Source organism: Hoplias malabaricus, chromosome 9 (genome assembly GCF_029633855.1).
Source record: "Hoplias malabaricus isolate fHopMal1 chromosome 9, fHopMal1.hap1, whole genome shotgun sequence".
Lineage (NCBI taxonomy): Eukaryota > Metazoa > Chordata > Actinopteri > Characiformes > Erythrinidae > Hoplias > Hoplias malabaricus.
This window is the reverse complement of record NC_089808.1, coordinates 26,430,311-26,454,546: the sequence shown is the minus strand read 5'-3', so window position 1 is coordinate 26,454,546 and position 24,236 is coordinate 26,430,311. Positions and strand designations below refer to the sequence as shown.

Sequence of the window (24,236 nt, the reverse complement as noted above, 5' to 3'; positions counted from 1 at the left end):
TTAGTGACTCCTTTTTCAGTTTTGACTGAAAAAGGTTAATATAGTACATTTAATAATGGCACAGGCCTGTATATATAGATATATCTGTAAATATGACTTCACAGTATGTTTTGCTTTAGATACCAGTGTAAATCTCAGTTGTCACACACCTGGTACAGAAGTGCCCAGTGCTACAAACACCACGGCAGTCACTGAGTCCTTCAAGCCAACGGTGCAGCCGAAGTGTGAGGCCAGATCACCGGTCACTGCTGTTAAGATCCCAATCAAGGAGATGGACACAATGAAACAAGCCCACCCATTCCAGTACTCAGTGGGGGGCACAAAGGCAAAGAGAACCTTCCAGAAGACGGTGAGGAAGTGCATGATGTAGTCGAAGCAGGATGGAAGACGCTCTTCACCACTCTCTTCCTCGTCATCGTCACCTAGCAGGTCAAAGGTCAGATGTTGTAGAGGCACAACGAATATTTGATATTGGTTAATGACTGAGAAAGGGCAGCAGATAACAGGAATCAATTCATCAACCCTTCCCTCAAAACCATCGCTACTGACTGGAGTTCAGACTGCATTAACCCCTGCCTTCAACCACGCTGTCACACAGTGACTCAGACTCAGCGCCAATGATGAGCTTCACTTATTCATTTAGTCTTTTATGCATTACCATGAAATGTCAATAAATCACTAAAACAGATCCATTTAACCCTGCAGTCACGTCAAGTATAATACACCATATAATAGCATTAAAAACATAAACTTATTTCCTTTATCAAAATATCATGACCAATCATCAAAATATAATGACTTTTAGAACTGCACACGCACGTTCAGAAAAAAATATATAAAATGATATTATTTGAAGATTATTTAACTGTTAATAATAACTCATCAGCTTTTACTTCCAGTCAGTTAATAAAATAAAAAGAAATATCCAACAGGTGTCAGATGGATATATATATGGGGTTGTGTGTGTCAATAAATACAATAAATGTGTCATTGTATCACTGTAAACATCTTACCCTCACTTTTTATAAACATTATTCTATTTTGTCTCATTTGACCTATTTTGCAACTTTATTTTTTCTGTGTTAATGCTGTACCTTTCTTAAATGCATGTTAAATACCATACATGTGATGTGTGTGGTCTCTTTACTGTTACATGTCCTACATGTTTCCCTCACAAAAACAAAGTCCTTGTATGTGCAAGATATATGATGAAACAAACCTAATTCAGATTTTTTACATCTCAAATAACTACTTTGAAACCACATCTGGAGGAAGACCTTGCTCGCATGTGAGCAGGATGTGGAGCTTACCCGCGCTCACAGTAACAGCGTTGACAAACTGCTCCCTCCAGCTGCTGCTGCCCACTACCAGAGCCAGATTGGTCTTCTTAATGAGCTTATCTACTGTGCTCTGCACACACATGCATACACACATACAATAAATACATTTGCATATTAAAACTGTAGGCATCAATTAACAAATGACATTTATATGGCAAACTAATGACCCATAACTATAATGGCCAGTAACAATCTAATCGCATTAATGTACTTTAACTCCAGAGCTAAAATAAACACATCTGGTGTCCTATAGCAGCACTGTTTCAGTTTAGACCTATAATGCAGGAGCTTATTCCTTTCCTGTAAATGTCACTCCTATACAATCTTTCAATATGGCACTGGGAAAATTGTCCAAAGTAGACTTCTGAGGTCTTTCCTCCCCTGATAATTTAGTCTTCAGTTGGAAACTCTATATTCTTTCAAATCGAGCAGTTAGACCCTGTTCAGAACCAATTTGGTAATCAATCCATTTCTGTGACTTTCTCTTTCAGAAGCTGGCACATGTTTCTTTAGATTTTTGTTATACTCATATATACACCTAACTCTTATATTGTTAACCCTTAGGAATATAGTGAATTTGATGTTTGTTAATACATGAATTGAGCCAAAATGCTACAAGGAAGCATGTATGTAAAATGCTTTGTAAATGTTTCATAAGTTCCAAGGCCAGGCAGCAGACAGACTATCTGCTATCAGCCTCGTGATCCAGTTAGGGTCTACTCTGTGTCTGTTTCCCAAATCAAAGCACAATTTTAGGAAGCCTTGGAAATACTGTATGTAAAAGCTTGACATGACCTTAGACAACACAAAGGACAATGTGAATTTAACATTATGAGGTTAGTTAATGATTAGGTATGGGATATTTCTCAGCTAATTCTGTATAAATTCATCTGCTCTTAGGATTTCCCAATGTTTCTCTTTTTTTTTCTGCCTCATCTCAACTTGGGGCAATCACCCAGAATGTTGTAGACGACATCAGTTGTAAAAATACTCTTTAAATACATCACAATTGAACTGAACAATAACGTGACTACATAACTGAAATATTCATCTTCAGTTCAGTGCAAAGCAATGAATGTATGACACGATTACAGTAAGTGTTACCTTAAACTCGTAAGATTCCTCAATCACCACCTCCAGCCGGGTGTGCTCTCCCAGACTGGGACAGCCCATCTTAGCCACCTCCTCCTCTTCTGCTCCTACTGCAGGCTTATTCTCATTGGAGTCTCCTGAGAGAGAGAGAGAGAGAGAGAGAGAGAGAGAGAGAGAGAGAGAGAGAGAGAGAGAGAGAAGAGAGAGAGAGAGAGAGAGAGAGAGAGAGAGAGAGAGAGAGAGAGAGAGAGAGAGAGAGAGAGAGAGAGAGAGAGAGTTTCCTCTCACAGTCCAAAAACACACGTTGGTAGGTGAATTGGTGACTCAAAAGTGAGTGTGTGAGTGAATGTGCGAGTGTGTGTCACCCCCTCCAGGGTGTGTTCCCGCCTTTCGCCCAGTGATTCCGGGTAGGCTCCGAACCCACCTGAACTGGATAAATGGTTACAGACAATTAATGAATTATAATGTAATTCATATTATATTTTTATAATAACGTCATAGCTATAAGTATATTGACCTTTTATAACAAAACCTCTCTACAACTATAAGTTATGCAATTGCATTCTTAACCATAAAAAGTCCATATCCTGCATTTTTCCCTTTTTGTGATGTGCATACATGGATAAATGACCATATATTAGTTATGAATATAAGATATATCTGAACCAAATGAAACTGAACTGTAAAGGGCTGAGGTAAACTGAACTGAATCTGGATAGAACTAAATTGGAGCGAAGCGAAATGATAGGTAAAGGGAGAAGTATTGTCAGTTTCACAGGCGGACAGATAAGGAGCGCTGTGAGAGAATGATAACTGGTTAATAAAGAGTGTAAGGCAGAGGTGCAGATTCTCTCTCAGCTTCTTAATCTGACAAGCAGTGGCTCAATAAATCTCCCAGAAGTCCCGGTGGTAATTGAATAGGAGAGTGAGGTGTTTGGCTGAAGGGGTCCGAGCAGGGGCAGACTGGATAATTAAGGCTAAAACACACTGATGGCCTGCAGTATCTCCGGCTGATCTTGTGGTAGCCAATTATTTTCAAAGGTAAGAAACTTACCAGTGGATATTAACACCTAACACCGTGTTGTGAACATATGCACTGCCACTCACGTGATGTAAAATACAAAAACAAACTCAATCTTCTGGGCAGGGAGGCAAATATGTCATTCTCTCACTCTATGAAAATCACATCTCTTAAGCTTAAAAGAGCCTTACATAATCGCACTGCGCACACAGAGCTACCCCATGTTCCCTCTCCCTGTATTTTTTACTGTGTCCTGTCCCGTGTTTTTACATCACTAATTTCCCTCCTGCTTTCATAATTTCTCAATATTTCTGCTGTTCTCAGTGACTGACCTTTGTAGTCTGGGCTCCTGATGTTACACTGAAGGTTTTGAACAGTGTGCATAATAATGAAATAGTTGGATTTGTCACTTTCTGTTGAAAGTGTTAATGCTTTCAGATGTTGTGCTTAAATACAAATACAGCTGTATAATTTTTAATAAATTCAATGTTTTTCAACACTTCCACAACACTTGGTGTGTAGAATTTCCCTAAATAACTTGACAAGAATATGTATTAAATATTCATGACCACCCCATCCATTTTAAACATTCCAATACCAAACACTAGCTAGCACATGATTCCTCCAAGCCTTTCCACGGCTTCTTTTCAACCTGTTTCAAACTGCTACCACATCTTTGAACAACTCTACACACTTGGAGGAGAAAGCTAACTCCCAATTGTATTTTAAATGGCTAAAAGATACCAGCATTTGCTGATGGAGAGAGAGGGCAGGACACCCTACACATCCAGCCAAGGGAAATGTGATGTCTTGGATTCCCAGCCATGGGTGACAGAGAATATATGTCACATGACCTTCTGAAGTAGGATGTCACTACCCTACTGTAGTGTTACCAGAACAATTTTTCCCCAGCGGTGGTTTAAGCAGCTGAAATGTCTGAGGGGTGATGACTGATAACAAAACAATAAGATACAATGTGTAAGGTTTAACATCATCCTGAATGCAGCATCTTTCCTAGATGATTCTTTCAGTCTTGCACTTTTTGGAAGGAAACACAAAAGAGGAAAAACAGCCCCCTGTTAAATATGTCAATGTAATGTATTCAGCACTGTTTTGCACAGTAACATGAATGCAGTTGAAGGTGTGGAAACGTGGTTATGTTGTTCTACTTCTTTTATGTACCTGTTAGCTCATTAGTGAGCAGTGTCTTGTTAGGGAAGGTGTTTACAGGAGAGGTGTTAATGCCCTAGAGAGGGGCTTGAGTGGTCATTAATACGGGAATTATAAAATCAAGTGTATCCTCATGCAGGACTTCAGTGGGGGGTCAAAACATGCCACTACTGATTGTGCCATCTATTGAAATAACTGTATAATAATTTATATATACAGGGGTTAGACAATGAAACTGAAACCCCTGTCATTTTAGTGTGGGAGGTTTCATGGCTAAATTGGAGCAGCCTGGTGGCCAATCTTCATTACTTGCACATTGCACCAGTAAGACCATGTGCATCCAATGGTTCAAACATTGTATCCTGAAGGCGGTGCCGTGTATCAGGATGACAGTGCACCAATACACACAGCAAGACTGGTGAAAGATTGGTTTGATGAACATGAAAGTGAAGTTGAACTTCTCCCATGGCCTGCACAGTCACCAGATCTAAATATTATTGAGCCACTTTGGGGTGTTTTGGAGGAGCGAGTCAGGAAACGTTTTCCTCCACCAGCATCACGTAGTGACCTGGCCACTATCCTGCAAGAAGAATGGCTTAAAATCCCTCTGACCACTGTGCAGGACTTGTATATGTCATTCCCAAGACGAATTGACGCTGTATTGGCCTCAAAAGGAGGCCCTACACCATACTAATACATTATTGTGGTCTAAAACCAGGTGTTTCAGTTTCATTGTCCAACCCCTGTATATATATATATATATTTTTATAGAAGCTCATGAATCCATGTTGAGAACGGAATCATGATCCACACCCAGAGATAACTTTACCATGTTTCTGTCCGACTTCCAGGAGAACAGGCTCGCCCAGCTCAATGGTGAAGGTTTTATTCTTCTCATACTCCTCATCATCGATGATCTTTACTTCAATGATCTTCCTGTACACAGAGGGAACAGAGAGGTGTGTTTATATAAATACAGCTGTCTGCCCGTTCTCGAAAGAGACGAAGAGAGAACAACACCTCCATTTTACACCAGACTCCAACTGAGAACAATATGAGAGCCATACATTCGTTTTATACCAGCCTGTTCTATGTTTTTCTCTCCCTTACAAGCACACACACAAACACACACACACACATACAAGCCTCACATAACACTTAGAATGTTTATGCACTTATACATAATTTACTTCTCAATTTGCATAACAATGTTGAATCTGGGGTTCCCACACACACACACACACACACACACTACAGATGAAATTTAGACACTCTAATCTAAAAGTCATTTAGGGAGAAAACATCCTGAGAGTTAACGATTCATAATTAATACCCAAAGCCAAGACAAGACAAACAACAAAAGCAATAAATGCATAAAGAGGAGATATTATTTTTGTTCTTCACCAGTCTTCTTGAATTTGAAAGGTTTTCTGTATAAAAAACGAAACCTACTAAAATGTTTATAGTATTTTTGTAAAACCTAGTCGTGCACTACACTTCTAACGGATGTTAAAAACGTGGAACACCTTTTACAATATCAAGTGTTAAAATGTTGAGTAACAAAGTGTTGCAGAGCCGTTTGTGACATCCAGGTTCGACTGCTGTAATATTCTCCTGCCTGCTTTCACTGAAAAACCCCTCAGTAGGTCACAGCATGTACAGATGCTGCTTTTAGGATCCTTATCCACTCTGAAGGATGGAGCTGATATGTTTGATCTTCTTAGAGTCTTCACGGGTTGCCCACTACACACAGCACTCAGTACAAGGCTCTTTAGTAAATAAAAAGCTATTTATGCCCTGGATCCTAGACCTGTCAAAGCTTATCCTTTTACATATCCCATGCCATACATTATCATCAACTAGCTTTGACCTTCACCATGTTCCACCATTCAGACCGACCTCTATGTGTAGCCAATCGTTTTGTGTAGTAGCTCTCAAGTTATGAATTAGTCCCTCAAGTCAGTGCACTCTCATTTTCCTTATTCAAATCTCTGTTAAAAACGTATTTGTTTTCACTGTGCTGTCAATGTTTCTCTTTTCACGCTTTTGATGCAATATCTACGTGTGCCTGATTTTCTATTCTGTTCTGTTACCTCCAGTTTAATGTGTTGAAGTTTGATGATTGTAAAGGAAACAAAAACACCATATCAATAGCAGCAATGATAATGATGATTATAATGTTGATTATTCCATTTCTAACTACTTCTATTTTAACTAGAACCACTGCTAAAGCAGTATTTGAAAGAAGAAGTTTGATGGCTGGAAGAGTATGGAAGTCGAGTCTCAAAAGCATCTGCATCTTTTCAGCTGCAATCAGCTATGAAACTAAAAAACAGTTCTGGAGAGTGAAGGAGAGAAAATGACTGGTGCATGTGCGATTACCAAACACACACACACACACACTCAGTCAATCTAATAATGTAATGCATAATTGCCAACCGTCACATTTTGTTCACACATGAAACCCACGAGGACAATACTTCACTTTTATTTTTTAGGCACACAAACAGATACACACAGACACACACACACACACACACGAATACTGCATACATACATGCATGCACACACATAAGCAGGCACAGGATGTTGAAGGGAAAACCCTGAAGATGTAAACAGCAGTAAAGCAGCTGTCAGTCCGCAGCAGAGCTGAATCCCCAGTGTAAAGTCTTCCATTATTTCACTGCTCCACTGCCTTCACTGTGCCAACTCTCCATTAATCCCTATTCAATTAAAACCCAGTTAGAAAACTAAATTAGAAAGGCCTTTATCAACACCACTCGTCTGCTTCTCCACAGAGGCAGAAAGTAGAGAGACTTCAGAGAAAGTGAAATGATGTGTGTGAGTGCGAACAGCGAAGAAAGAGCTTGTTCCAAAGAGAATAAAAAGGTCATTTCTGCTGCTGGTTATTGCACCATTCTTCTAAAAAAGAGGAGTATTTCTACAGACAATAAACACACAGTGAAGATCCCCAAGCCCTTACTCATTCCCAGAGGCCTAAACATACTCACACACACACACACACACACACACACACACACACACACAGACACACACACACACATTTATGAAGCAAAATATTTATGTGGTCATGTGCATTTTTCCTTTTCTCATCAGTTGATTCTATCCCTCTATCCTCCACGCTGTGGTTTCTAATCTCATGTTCAGATGAGAAACATTTTCTTCATTGCATTCACACACGACCAATTTGCTACTACTTCAGTATATTTCTGAGCTTCTCTCACTATCTCCTCCTTTAGACTTGTTTTCTGAATCCTTTCTCTCTCTCTCTCTCTCTCTCTCTCTCTCTCTCTCTCTCTCTCTCTCTCTGTTTTTTATCATAACTCTGTTTATATAATTATGTTTTCTATTACTCTCTTCTTTCTCTCGTCCTCCTGTCTTCTGGTTTCTCCTCCCCTCTTCCCATTCTTCTACTCCTTTTCAAAGTCTCTTTGCTCTTCTTTCTTTTGTATCTTTCTCCCTATTTCAGTCCTTTACTTCTATTTCTCCTCTCTCTGACTGCCCTCTGCTTCTCTCACTCCATCACAACCCCACCTCCCCTGCATCCCCCTCCCCTTTGTCTCTTATTCGATTTTCCTGCTCTCGTTCTTGAAAACAATCCAGCAGCTCAATTACGATCTTGTCTGCTGTTTTTATCCAGCCCTCTGACACAGACACACACACACACACACACACACAGCCAGTCATGCTCATACTCACAGGCTTTTGCACTGTCACAAACAGGCACCCAAATTGGTGTGACATGAAAAAAGATATTGAGGATGACAGTCTGGAGAGAGGGATAAGCACAGAGCAGAAAGAGAGAAATTAAATTGCCTTAAAAAAGAAGGAAGTGGTAGAGGAAGAGGAAAGAAGAGAAGAGGAGGAAGGAGGAAGGTGTGAGGTGAACTGAAGGCTGGCTGTAGAAATTTGATAATGTGGGTGTGGTGACTGTAAAAAGCTTTAAGAACTGATTAAAAGCATGACTAACCTGCTGAACCCCAGCAGCTCCATAAGTGCTCCTTCTAAAACACAGCGACAAAAACTTCTCATTTTCCTGAGTGTGTCTCGGGCCACTTTTAAGAGTGGCATTAAATCAAAACACAGAGGCTTACGGGACTGAGGGTAAGAAGCTTTCACTAAACACTGCCAATGTGCAATCGATGTTGCTGCTACTGCTGCTGAGTCAAAGAGAGCGAGTTCTTTGTGAAAGCACACAACGAATAAGAGCAGGCAGACCCCTGGTGCCCTTCTGTGCTCAGAGTGTAGATAACTGTCACTGAATTGAAGAGTTTATCCCACTTCACTGCTCTTACAGTCTCTACTCCTCTGAGAGGGCTTTACAAGACTCACCCCCCACAAGACAAGACCCATCACCCACAAGACAAGACTCATCCCCCAAAATACAAGACCCATCACCCACAAGACAAGACTCATCACCCACAAGACAAGACTCATCACCCACAAGACAAGACTCATTCCCCAAAATACAAGACCCATCACACACAAGACAAGACTCATCACCCACAAGACAAGACTCATTCCCCAAAATACAAGACCCATCACACACAAGACAAGACTCATCACCCACAAGACTCATCCTCCAAAATACAAGACCCATCACCCACAAGACAGGACTCATCACCCACAAAACAAGACCCATCCCCCAAAATACAAGACTCATCCCCCAAAATACAAGACCCATCACACACAAGACAAGACTCATCACCCACAAAACTCATCCTCCAAAATACAAGACCCATCACCCACAAGACAGGACTCATCACCCACAAAACAAGACCCATCCCCCAAAATACAAGACCCATCACACAAAATACAAGACCCATCACCCACAAGACAGGACTCATCACCCAGAAGACAGGACTCATCCCCCAAAATACAAGACCCATCACCCAAAAGAAAATATTCTTCTGCAATAACGATGTGTGTGTGGGTTACTGTTATGACTAAATATCATAAAACACACAGAAAAGGGAAAGCACAAAGACGGTGTGTGTGTGTGTGTGTGTGTGTGTGAGTGAAATAGAGAGAGAGAGAGAGAGAGAGAGAGAGAGGGAGAGAGAAAGAGAGAGATGGAGGGAGGGAGGGTAAAGGAGGCTTAATAAATTATAGTAACACTGTATCCAGACAAGCCGATGGCTCTGAGAAATCCATCATTTATGAGCTGCTCATGTTCTCCAAAATTCACCACCTGCTCCCCTCTGCGCGCACGCAAACACACACACACACACACACACACACACACAGAGGCCTGTGCAAAAGTTTTAGACTCCTGGGTAAATCCATTCTAAAGGCTTTTTAATTGATATTAAATTATTTATTTGCAAATGAAAAGCTTAACATGGCAATGAATATAAACCGCATTAACATAATGATGACCATTGAAGAGCAGGGTTAAAGGGGGATAAGAAAGTATGCAGAGAAAATGGTGGACTACTGGCTATAGCTGTAGAATTACAAAGTTCTGTTTGGTCAGTGGAGCTGATAAAATCTAAAATAAATGAAGATACAAAGTTGGTGTTCGTAATCACGTGATCATTCAGTGTTTATGGGATATAGAGTTTTTACAAGCATTAAAGACAAACTTATTGCACAGTTTAAAACTATTTTTAGATGCTTAAGACATTTGCATAGTACACGCTCAGCCTCGTGATCACACACACACACACACACACACACACACCAGTGTTGGTGGGGAGCACGCAGAGCTCCTGAAGGCAGCACGTTAAGACCCATGCGATGATGCATAGTATCTTGTTAGTTTAATAAGGGGGCAGGGGTGTGGATTTGGGAGTGAGTATGCTAACCTACTCTGGCATATTTATGCTCTAATACTGTGTGTGTGTTATTGTGTGTGACACTCCATGGACAGTGGTCCTTGGCTGTGGTTAAAGTGGGGACATAGATGGTACGTAGATGGTAGATGACGCAGTAACACCAGCAGTAATGCTGAGCAATGCTGTCTCAGCATTTAGCAGGGGCAACAGGGGACATCACGACCCACTGCTTCAGCATTAATTCAATGTAATATGAATCTGATTTTAGATTAGAAGATTGTGCCAAATCAACACACAACTCTGTCATTCATAACAACTGTTGCTAGGTTGGACAAGCTTTTCTCCATAAGCACATTATTTTGCAACAAATATTGTTAGTTGGCACAAGGATAACAGAACATAGGCTTAAGTGTGATCTTCAAGATTGTAATCCAGTTCACCTTTTATAAAATTCTGACTAAGTTTCCTGTGTGTTTGTGTGCTGGAAAAAGGTCCATGGTACGGAGCCCTGGCTTGGTGAGAAACAAACTATGTGTCTTGGTCTGAACTGGCTCAAAAGCCCTCTTTCAGCGTCCACTGATCCACTGCTGATAAACTGCATCTGGAGGCATCTGGACATTGGAGAGGCCTCAGAATGTTCATCATCATCATCTTATTTTTCCATTTCAGGGTCGCGGTGCCTCAGAATGTTCCATCCATCCATTATCTGTAACCGCTTATCCAATTTAGGGTCGCGGGGGGTCCAGAGCCTACCTGGAATCATTGGGCGCAAGGCGGGAATACACCCTGGAGGGGACGCCAGTCCTTCACAGGGCAACACAGACACACACACATTCACTCACACATACGGACACTTTCGAGTCACCAATCCACCTGCAACGTGTGTTTTTTGGACTGTGGGAGGAAACCGGAGCACCCGGAGGAAACCCACGCGGACACGGGGAGAACACACCAACTCCTCACAGACAGTCACCTGGAGCTGGAATCGAACCCACAACCTCCAGGCCCCTGGAGCTGTGTGACTGCGACACTACCTGCTGCGCCACCGTGCCGCGTCTCAGAATGTTGAAAAGCTTAAAAAACAGATTTGGATGTTGCTCTATTCCTACACAGAGGGGTAACATACTTATACTTAACTGACTTATTTTTGCTGTTAGTTACGTTACTTAAAGTCAAACTGACTTTAAATGGAGCCAGAGTGCTACAAAAGTAAACAGCTGAAGTTACAAATGAATTTCTCTAATAATTCAAACAGTGAATACAAATTCAACTTCAGTAACAAAAAAGCTAGTCAGTTTCTCACTGAAATATACTGTTTCATTTTAAAAGATGCAGAACATTTGTTTGTTTTGTTGTGATAATAGAGAATCATCTCTGGTGCCTTTAAAGCCGAGTCAAAATAATGAGAAATGGCCAAGCACCACTTTTTAAAAGCATGTATATGATTCACAGTGGGCCACTTCATTACGTGTTTAAAGCCATTACATAATGTTGCATTTGCAGTTGAACATACCCAGAGGCAGACAGAGCAGCGTAAATCCATACTCAACAACATTCTCTTACTCGGGTAATATAATGACGGCAGTAACCTTTCCAAAAACAACTTAGGTTAAAGTACTTACGTCCTTCTGTAAAAAGATCCAGTCTTCCTAACAAAAACACAGGCAGGAACAGACCTCCCTTGTTGAGTAGTCAGAAAAATCAGGAAAAACATCCATTTTGGGGGAAGGTGTTTAGTACCTCAAACCATCTCTGATTTTACTAGTAATTTCAAATGTTTTTAAATGATGATTTATGTTCAGGTTTGTAGGGTCTCTCCTCATTCAAACAGATAGGACAAGTAACTGCCTGGGATAGTTGTTTAATTGTCCTCTGACATTTAACAATACTAAGATCACAGGGGTGACGTCTCCATAATTCCTAGGTATTCCTTGACTCCTGCTCTGTATATTTATTTTTACACTTGTTTTGCCTTATATTGCGTTTGTGTGTTGAATTTGTTTGTAACCCTGCTGTGTTCTCTGTGTTCCTCTTTTCTTTCCTGTTAGTTATACGTCTTTATAGTATTTTTTTTTTTGTTCTCACTTCTGTTTTTAAATTTCTTTGTTATTTTGTGTGAATTAAAATACTTAAAAACAACTTTCTGTTCTGATTCTCATCTCTCACCTGTGACAAAGTTCACAGTCTTAACAAGTCTTAATACATGTGGAAACAGACAGCTACACACACACACGCACACACACACACACACACACACACACACACACACACACACTCCACCAACAGCTCTCACTAACTCATAGGAACAAAATAGACCATAGTAGGCTAAAGTTCACATAAAGGATTTGAAAGGGGCAGGCGCCTCTACAGACAGTGTATATGATATCATCAGGAGCCTATTTCATATTCTGGGATGAGATTAACGTGAAATATTTTGTCTTTAGAAGAGAAACCCTTGAAGTCTGTTGGCTCTAATGTCACTTTAGTGCATGTCGTATTCCCCTCCTTTTTCATTAAACATTTACACGGCTTTATCCACCCTCTTTTTTCTTCTGTGAGAAATTACTTTGCTCTTCCTCATTTGCCATCTATCACTCCCCCCCATTCTTCTCTTGTCTTCATGTATGTTTAAACAGCCACATCTTTCTCTCTCTCTCTCTCTCTCTCTCTCTCTCTCTCTCTCAAACACACACACACACACACACACACACACACACGCACACAGTTCTAGGTCTTCATCATCAGTTGGAGTGTATTTTGAAAAGCTGACGTTGTACAGCAAAAGTTGAGTCATTACCAATGATTCACAGAGAACTCTTGTAGAAATGTCTTGTCAGGAGCTGAAGGTGAGTGTGTGATCATCTGAGGTTACATTGAGTGTGTGGGTGTGGGTGTGTGTGAGAGAGAGAGAGCTCTACCCATCCTCTCTGTGCCAAACAGCTGGCCTAGACAAATGTATGGGAAGCCGTTCAGGAAATAATTATAATGTACTTTGTACATATATATTGGTTTATGGAGAAACTACTTGGTTTAATGGCACATACATTGGTTTTAAACTGTTGGTTTGTATATATCGGTTTGTGAGTATATATTGGATTATCAGTTTATACATTGATTTCCTAGCATATATATTGGTTTGTATATATTGGTTTGTTGGTATATATATTGGACTCTCAGTACATACATTGGTTTATTAGCATATACATTGGTTTCTTGGCATATAAATTGGTTTGTGGGTATATATATTGGTTTGTGGGTATATAAATTGGTTTGTGGGTATATAAATTGGTTTGTGGGTATATATATCGGATTACCAGTACATACATTGGTTTGTGGGCGCATATATTGGTTTGTTTATATCGGTTTGTGGGCATATATCGGTTTGTGGGCGCATATATTGGTTTGTTTATATCGGTTTGTGGGCATATATCGGTTTGTGGGCGCGTATATTGGCTTGTTTATATCGGTTTTTGGGCGCATATATTGGTTTGTGTATATCGGTTTGTGGGCATATATCGGTTTGTGGGCGCATATATTGGTTTGTGGGCGCGTATATTGGCTTGTGTATATCGGTTTGTGGGCATATATCGGTTTGTGGGCGCATATATTGGTTTGTGGGCGCGTATATTGGCTTGTTTATATCGGTTTGTGGGCATATATCGGTTTGTGGGCGCATATATTGGTTTGTTTATATCGGTTTGTGGGCATATATCGGTTTGTGGGCGCATATATTGGTTTGTTTATATCGGTTTGTGGGCATATATATTGGTTTGTGTATATCGGTTTGTGGGCATATATTGGTTTGTGGGCGCGTATTGGTTTGTGGGCGTGTATAATGGTTTGTGGGCGTGTAATTTGGTTTGTTTATATCGGTTTTTGGGCGCATATTTATAGGTTTGTTTATATCGGTTTGTGGGAGCATATATTGGTTTGTTTATACCGGTTTGTGGGCATATATATTGGATTCTGTGCTGCATGGTAGAAATTTGCCGCTCAGTGCTGTTCAGCGAGTAGCCTGTTTTGATTGTGCTGCGCGATTTTAATGAACCTCAGTTTGGACAAACTTTTGACATATTCCAGATAAAACCGAGTGGCCCGGTGACCGAGCTCCGCGATTATAAATACTAAATAAAGGTCATAATAAAGATAACAAAGCTCAGACTAGCCGATTGGATTACGTTCTACAACAATGTGTTTTCTACGACGCTGAAGTTAGCTCCTGATTCGCAGAGCCGCGGTGAACGAAAGGGACTGTTCGATGTGTACATAATGCTGCGCACATTGCTTTTAACGCTTCATGGACTAATGAATAGCGCTAAATACAGGAAGTAACAAACTGTTTACCCTCACAACACACAAAACAAGCCATAAACATGTACGACATCTTTTCTTTGTTCCTTTACTCAATCGACGTTTGGTTTGTTTATATGATACTTCAATTTTAATCTGGAAACATTGCATATTAAGCAATTGTGCACCAAAAAACAAAATGAATGTGAAACTGAGATTCTGGAGGGAATTTTAAAGTTTTAAAGTATGAAATCATTTCGGTCGGGCCAGGCTAAATCCATGTTTTCCTTACAGGGGGAAATTGTCCTAGGATGTGTAGTTGTGCTGGCCCAAAGTGATTAAGAACCTCACAGTCCCCCCAGAAACTCAGCCTCATTTTTTATTATTTTTTTATTTTTTTGTACATAATTGCTCAATATGCCATATTTAAACATGTGTTTAACATACCTACTATTTATTTGTTTTATAATGTATAAAAATTCTTTAAAGTATTTTAAACTGCAGAGACCTTTAGTATTAAATAAACAAAATAATTGTCAATTGTGTAAAAGAACAAAGAAAAGATGTCGTACATGTTTATGGCTTGTTTTGTGTGTTGTGAGGGTAAACAGTTTGTTACTTCCTGTATTTAGCGCTATTCATTAGTCCATGAAGCGTTAAAAGCAATGTGCGCAGCATTATGTACACATCGAACAGTCCCTTTCGTTCACCGCGGCTCTGCGAATCAGGAGCTAACTTCAGCGTCGTAGAAAACACATTGTTGTAGAACGTAATCCAATCGGCTAGTCTGAGCTTTGTTATCTTTATTATGACCTTTATTTAGTATTTATAATCGCGGAGCTCGGTCACCGGGCCACTCGGTTTTATCTGGAATATGTCAAAAGTTTGTCCAAACTGAGGTTCATTAAAATCGCGCAGCACAATCAAAACAGGCTACTCGCTGAACAGCACTGAGCGGCAAATTTCTACCATGCAGCACAGAATCCAATATATATGCCCACAAACCGGTATAAACAAACCAATATATGCTCCCACAAACCGATATAAACAAACCTATAAATATGCGCCCAAAAACCGATATAAACAAACCAAATTACACGCCCACAAACCATTATACACGCCCACAAACCAATACGCGCCCACAAACCATTATACACGCCCACAAACCAATACGCGCCCACAAACCATTATACACGCCCACAAACCGATATACACAAACCAATATATATGCCAACAAACCGATATAAACAAACCAATATATGCGCCCACAAACCGATATATGCCCAGAAACCGATATAAACAAGCCAATATACGCGCTAACAAACCAATATATGCGCCCACAAACCGATATATGCCCACAAACCGATATAAACAAACCAATATATGCGCCCACAAACCGATATATGCCCACAAACCGATATACACAAACCAATATATGCGCCCACAAACCGATATATGCCCACAAACCGATATACACAAACCAATATATGCGCCCACAAACCGATATATGCCCACAAACCGATATACACAAACCAATATATGCGCCCACAAACCGATATATGCCCACAAACCGATATAAACAAGCCAATATACGCGCCCACAAACCGATATATGCGCCCACAAACCGATATATGCCCACAAACCGATATAAACAAACCAATATATGCGCCCACAAACCAATGTATGTACCAACAAACCGATATACACAAACCAATATATACGCTGGAAAACCAATGTATGTACTGGTAATCCGATATATATACCCACAAACCAATATATATACCCACAAACCAATATATATACCCACAAACCAATGTATATGCTAATAAACCAATGTATGTACTGAGAGTCCAATATATATACCAACAAACCAATACATACAAACCAATATATATGCTAGGAAATCAATGTATAAACTGATAATCCAATATATACTCACAAACCGATATATACAAACCAACAGTTTAAAACCAATGTATGTGCCATTAAACCAAGTAGTTTCTCCATAAACCAATATATATGTACAAAGTACATTATAATTATTTCCTGAACGGCTTCCCATACAAATGCATTCTTATTTCCCCACTCTAACCCTCTACTTTCTCTTTCTCTCACTTCCTCAGTCATTCTTTCTATTCTTATCCCTCCCTCCCTGTGTGTATATTTCTCTCCTGTTCTCACTTCCTCTCTCGCTATCTGTTTACCCGCACTTACTCTTCTATACACATGTCTTTTTTCTTCGGAATTCCATTTTTAATCTCCCCCCCTCTCCCTCCACAGTCTCTCGATATCTCCATAATATCTCCCTCTCATTGTCTACTTCCCTCAATTTCTCATTTTGTCTCTCCTTCTTCTCTCTCTTTCAATATCTTCTGCCTTTTTCATTCCTTCCATCTTGTTCATTCCCTTTTTCTCCCTCTCCCTTATTCTTCTCCTTCTCTGGAGTAACATTCTGTGCACTTCTCTCCCCGTCATTCCCACATCACTTTCTGACAGACCTTGCCTCTATTTATTTAACCCCCCCCCTTCTCTCTCTCTCTCTCTCTCTCTGTCTCTCTCTCTCTCTCTCTCTCTCTCTCTCTCTCTCACACACACACACACATTCTCATTCTGAGGTTTTGTTAGTGTTATTGATTTTGCATTAACATAGCAGGAGCCAGACATTAATATCAATTCACAGGCCCATGCAACATGAACAGTTGTATGAGTCTTCAAGCCCTGACCTGGCTCTCTCTGAGAATGTCTCACAACACCTATTAATTAAAATAAGGACAATAGAGACCCTAATAAATTATTTATCAAATGTACGTACCTGCTTAATATGTATTAACCACACACTGTTTGTATTACTGTTATAAACCTTAATGCCGTCAAGCAACAAAACCCTAGCACAGGTATGACAAGAATCACGGACGTACAGCACAGTTTTACAATGACTGGAAAAATAATGCGAAAAGTTATAATTCATTAATACATGACACTCTCTGCTCCTCTTTAACGCTACAAAAAATAGCTATTTTTAAGTTTAATACAGATACAAATTACATGGATGGTCTAACGACATAATTAGTTTCATATTGTAATGCTAATTGTAGTATGGAATATCTATTTAATTGCTATGTTTGACATACCTTAGAAACAGGCCACATTTTCCCCCACACTAAATCTGCCTTACAGTTTGTACAAGCGTGTCCTTTTGTGAGAATATTCACTTATATTCATTTAAAAATCAACAAAACATGTCATTTGACCAGGGCTGCTCAAACTGATTAATGTAATTAATGACCCCTGCTTTAACTGGCTGCACTACATTGTGCTGCACTCCCAGAAGCAGTGCAGACTGAAGCTTTGCATTAACTTCATTGTGAATGGGTGGAGTATGTGTATGTGCTGTTTTCTGTGACATCACAAAAGCAGGATGCTTTTGGAGCTGCGTTTCCACATATCGCCTGAGGACTTTTAAAAACTTCACCCCGCCCCCCCTGCTCCCCAATGTTACGATCCCTTTCACAGGACACTGAGACGTGTTAAAAAACAACACGTGTTAACACAAAGTTAAGAGCGTACATTCAGATGGAGTCCACTGTGCTCTCCTTCCATCCTCCTGCCTCTTCATCATTCTCCTAATCCACTGTGTCACTCTCTCCTTCACACAATGTCCTGTCCACATCCATTGTCTTTTTGGATCCAGCTCATCCCTTACACACAAAAATACACACTCATGCACACAAACACATCAACATACACACACACACACACTTTTCGAACAATCATCTGCCTCTTTGAATGTATCCCCACATTGTTGCCTCATTGACGCCTTGTCTTGCCTGTGCTAATTAAGCTAGTCTCGGCTCAGAAGGGAGGCAAGTCCTCAAGTCGGGAAAGAGAAAGAGAGAAGAAAAGAAAGGGAGGGAAATCAGAGGGGACCCTGAAAAATAACACTAACTCCACGAGTCCAGCCTATAGCCATCTAATGAGGTTTGAGATGAGATTGTGATGGTTTTCACAAAGTTTTCACAGAGATAATTTCTGCACATAAACGTCTACCACCGAACCAACAGTCGACACCAAAAACAAACACCTTGAGGATTTGAGTATTCTTGGAATAAGGGGTTTACATTATTAGCGACATTATTGCTACAGGGGCCATCAATCTTATCCAAAAAGTGCTGGAGTGGCTGCCAAGCAGGAGCACATCCTGTAGAACTGATTAGAGACTGAACTAGTCGTGTGGTGCTGTTTAATTGGAATGAAAACCAGCAGCCTCTCCAGCTCTTTGTGGATAAGATTGGTCACTCAGACTGTAACATAATCTCAATGAGTACACTATTGACTGTTCACATCTTGGTTTTTTCTTTCCAAATATACCGAATCATCCACACATGGGTTCCTCTAGACCTCTGAGGTCATTCCTTTCATCAGTGACGTCAGATAGGAACTCAGTGCTGACTAATTATGACAGACCAAATCATCAAACACAATGACAGCCACAGTCCCAGAAAGCTGGGGCACTTTGTAATGATTCATTCATTACCTGTATTTGCTTATCCATATTTTGTAATGAAATAAAAACAATTCATAGTGATTTATAAATTTTCTTAAAGCTTAAAACTGAATAAATTTTAAAATAAAATAAAATACAATATATATACAATACAAGTACAAAAATATTGGATGACTAACATTATTGTATTTTGTAAATATGAACTTTATAGACTTTATTAGACTTTGATGTCTACAACATGCAAAAAAAAAAATATATATATATATATATATAATATTTACCACTGAACTTTTCTGGAGATGAAGTCATACTTGCTTACGTGACTAACGTGCAGGTTGGAGTTCGCTCTGTCTCTTCCCGAGACAACTCAGTCACTTTCTCTTTGTCTTGCTTCATCTCAGTTTTTCTTCCTTAATATAGTTCACCAAATAAGTTCCTGCTTCTACAGCTGGCTTAGGCAATGTGTTTTTCGGAGGTCACCTACTACAGACAGTGCTGTATTAATATTTACAACTGTGCCCAAAGTTTGTAGACACCTGCCCATCCAACATTGAAAAATACATGAAAGTTTCATTTAGTAACAGACTCTAGTGTTCTGGAAAGGCTTTAGACCAGATGTTTGAACATTTCTGTGTGGCTTTATGGCCTGAGACACTTAGTGAGGTCAGCTACTGATGTTGGTCGATTAGCTCTGTCAGAGAACTCAATACAACAGCCTAGTCTTGGGTCCAACTAGCCCAAATCTGAGAATAGTGACCTTAATGTCACATACAGCTGCTCCAGGGCATCCCATGTTTTGATGTGAGAAAATACTACAAGCTGTATGGGCATAACAGGACCTCTGTCCTCGGTGGATGCACCTTACCCACTGTGCTGGATTCAAACCTAAAAATACAACAGACTTCACCTGGATTTGATGGGGAAGTCTGTGAGTTGCTGATCTATGTTCTCTCGCCGCATAAATGTGTGGAAGTCAAGGTGAAACTGGAGTGAATAGAGGGCGATGATGGGGATGATGATGCTGCCGATGATCTCAGTGCAATAATAAAAAAGCACTGTGAGCACAGTGGAGCTTGAGGGAATGGCCCTGGGCCTGACTCCACTTCTAATTACAGACAAAGGGAGAGAGAGGAAGGAAGAGTAAAGAGAGAGAGAGAATGAGATATAATAAGACGAGAAACGTAATTAATTGCAACACAGTTCACTTGTCTGACAAGAAGAATAGAGAAGACTCTTAATCACACACCTCTCTAGGCCTGCTCCTTAGTCACTGAACAGAGGGAGAGAACAAGGGAAAAAGGAAGAAAGAATAGAAAGAGAAAGAACAAAGATGACTGCCCTCCCTCCATCCTTGCTGCTACCCATAAACGTGAGTGTGTGTGTGTGTGCGTTTCATTAGCAGCCTCATACATCATATTCTGTCTCTCTCTCAGCTTTCTATACAGCAAAAGTAAATTGCCATTGCATTCACTTAATAAACTGGCACGGGACACATTGCTATGGCAACGTGCCCTGGCCCTCTACAGCCCGCTGTCACATGCTGCGTTTTAAAAGCCACTCCCTTCATAATACATCACTTCCCTCAGAGCTACTTTAATAACGTACTCCAATCACTGCTTTCTTCAGAGATCTATAGCCAGGTCGCCTTATTTCCCATCACCACACAGTAAATCAGGCTTCAGAGTAAAGCTGCCTTAAAAGCACGACACACAAGGGGCCAATATATTCAAATAGGCCTGTGCTGTGATATTTGGATGCCCTGCAACATGTTTTAGATGCTACACAGAGCCCTTTAAGTGTAAAGCACAGCATATACAAATACATAATATACTGAGAACAGGCCCCATAAATTCACATGATTCAAATGAGTTACTGGATTTGAAAAATAAATTATTTCAACACAACTGTTGTTTCTGTTTATTGCGTGTGTTGCTGATAGTGATATCTACCAATAGAGACACCCGAAACATACATTTAAACTTAAAACACTATTTTTTCAGAGCATTAAACAGTAAATAAATGGATCAAAAGGAAGTGCAAGATCAAAGACTGAATGTAATTATAGTTTAAAAAAAAAGTCCACAATTATATACATTAGAAACTGCATGTGTTATGTAACCCAGCACCTCACAGGCTAATGGGATCAGGAATGCTTATATAATTGGAGCAACCTGACAGCTTGGTTGAAAGTGAAACACTTTCACTTCCGCTCCTGGATGTTACACACATGAGTCCTCTGTACATAGAACGGAGTGGATTTACAGTTACATAAATACAGTCTAATCTAATCTAATATAGACTCTCTCTCAGAGATACTTTGCTAAATTGTACTGCTATAAATGTTCAATTTTTAATTGCCTGTTAATATCAGTCTCTTGTGAGACAAAATTATGCACACGTTTAAACTGCTGAAAAAATGTAGTGCTGTAGTGATATAAGACACAGGAATAAGAAACACAAGGACATTGTTGATGATACATTTATCTCTAGAATGTTAACGTTTCAGAAGAGAAGAGTTATTTTGGATTCAATTATTTTCATTTTCATGCAATTTAAGGGAAACCTGGCATTTTTTAATTATGTAATTTGTAATTGTGTACAATAAAACGTTAAAACCCTTTGAAGGACTGGCGCCCCCTCCAGGGTGTGTTGCTGCCTCGTGCCCAGTGATTCCGTGTGGGCTCCAGACCCACCGCGACCCTGAACTGGACACGCGCTTACAGACAGTGAATGAATGAACTAATGTATAAAACCTTAAAAAGGCAAGTGTCAATAACGTGGAACAAAATGGCACCCCTTTGTGGAGAAGCTCTCAATGTGAGTGAGTGATTATAAACTTGAGTCAGTTACATGAGGTACTTCACATGTAAAAGCCCATTTAGGAACTATTACAGGAAATGAAGTCATGAACCTGTGCCTTAATTAAAAGCTCTCCTCTGTTATAAGGCCTATCATGGGGCGGGGTCATGTGTTGATGGGTTTGTAGTGAAGGCTGCAGGTCTGGGGACTCCAGGCAGGCTGCTGGGGACTGAGGAGATGATAGAGTTTGCTGAGAGAGCTCTAATCATGAACAGAGAAGCAGAGAACAGCAGAGTGTGGCCTTCAAAACCGAGCAGCCCTGCTCTGTAATTACAGCTCTGCACTGGGTGTGGATGGGAGGATATTCCCGCACTTGTGTGTATAATCATGTTACAAGTTTACATTCAGGTTACAGTAAAGCACCATAAAGAAACACCAAAAATAGAAAGAACTGCACTGAGATTTAAACAGAGACTAATGGAAAGCCAAGCGGAGAGGAGAATGAGCAAGTGGAGGGTTAGAGCGAGGCATGCCTTAGCAGCGTTTCATGCTAAATTGCTTTAATCTGTAAAGCCTTCTTCTGGACGAAGTATTAGCCTGCAATATTTATGTGTCTTATAATGTATTTCCACATGAGATCTTATGTTGAAAAAAGGGGGGAAAAAGTGTTTTTCATGGACGAGAAATCTCCCTGCAAGCTAAACCTCCAACTGCAAGAAACAGAAATACATGCACGTAAACACACACCCAGACACACACACAGAGAAACGGTAATTTAGCAGGATAATCTTATTGGGAGGCTCCCAAACAGCAGAAATTACAAACCAGAAACCTAATTATCTTTCCGGCCGTCTCAATTACAGATCTTCTACCTAACTCTCATTTATCACAAGCATATTAAAGACATCCAAATGCACCCCAGTGCTCTTTTCTCTCTGATGTGGCTTTGAATGTAAGTAAAGAGGAGCTTGAGTTAATACCCACCCAGGTTCAGTTTACTGAAATGGAACACACTGGAACATTTCCCCTACACGAAATATATCCCATTTTGTTGGGGGAAACACACACATGCAGTTGCGCACACACAGTGTGTATAATCTCAGAAACATCACAGAAGAGCATGAAATGAAGTAGGACACTCAGGAGCAGCTGCCCATGATCCTAAGGCCATTATGTTCAATGCCAAGCATGGGCGAGAGGGGTGTGAACCTGTGGATCGGTAGAAGCATGTTCTCTTTAATTCAGCACGCTGATGTTCTCTTGGCTGTATGCCAACAAATCATAACAGCAATGTTCCCACATTGGCGTAAAGGCGTTCTGCAGCAAATGGGATAAACTATTTACAAAGTTTCAGCCACACAGATCATAAATGTGTTATCACTGGTGCGATGTGGAAGAATAGAACTGCTCAGAGGACCTGACCTACCACTAACACAATCTTCTGTAGCTGTTATTGCTAGGACGGACAAACACTGCAGCACATCAGCAGATATGTAACTCCGCCAAAAGAGAAACTGCACACACGTGTGAGTGATTTTTAAATGCTTTTGTGTGCAGTGTAGTATTTTAAAGAAGGCTTTTGTGGGTGGAGAATGTTTAGGTCAATTTTTGATCTTTCTTAAGTGTCCCGATTGGACTAGCCTTCAGCAGTTAGTGTTTAGCCGTGATTAGTGATTCCTCAGTTCAGTGCTGAGTCCGAGAGGAACTGATCTGTTGTGTCATCCCAATAATTTAAGCCGGAAAAACAATCCCGCCTCAATATGGAATCTCTCTCTCCATCTCTGTCCTCTAACATACACACGTGCATGCACACACACACACACACACACACACACACACAGACACACACACACACAGACACACACACACACACACACACACACACACACACACACACACACAAGGTGCTGTAGAATCTTCACAGTGCTGAATTGTTTTTAGAAGGAGGTCTCTTGCTCAGTGGTGTCTTTTAATTCCCCAAACCATATCTCAAACTTTTAATCTGTTGAGTCATTTCAGAATAAACAGCCCTCATTTACACATACACACACACCCACACACACACACACACACACACACACACACACACACACACTCACATAAACACACACTCACACACACACACACACAAACCTGACAGCAATTCGGTTGAGAGAGAGATATACCTGCTGAGAACTATAATGAAGAGATGTGAGAACGTGACAAAAACAAGAAATGGGAGA

The 24,236-nt window shown here is 40.3% G+C and overlaps 1 protein-coding gene across 2 annotated transcripts in view; it reads right to left on the bottom strand.

Moving 5' to 3' along the window:
- slc8a4b (solute carrier family 8 member 4b) overlaps positions 1–24,236 on the bottom strand; it is an 89,015-nt gene that overhangs the window by 7,430 nt on the left and 57,349 nt on the right. For both annotated transcript variants that reach the window (XM_066681194.1, XM_066681195.1), the window contains 4 exons: positions 5,453–5,559; positions 2,445–2,569; positions 1,311–1,410; positions 150–422 (listed from right to left, as the gene is read on the bottom strand). In XM_066681194.1, coding sequence (XP_066537291.1) covers positions 150–422; positions 1,311–1,410; positions 2,445–2,569; positions 5,453–5,559 — 605 coding nt within the window. The remainder of the gene's footprint in view (positions 1–149; positions 423–1,310; positions 1,411–2,444; positions 2,570–5,452; positions 5,560–24,236) is intronic.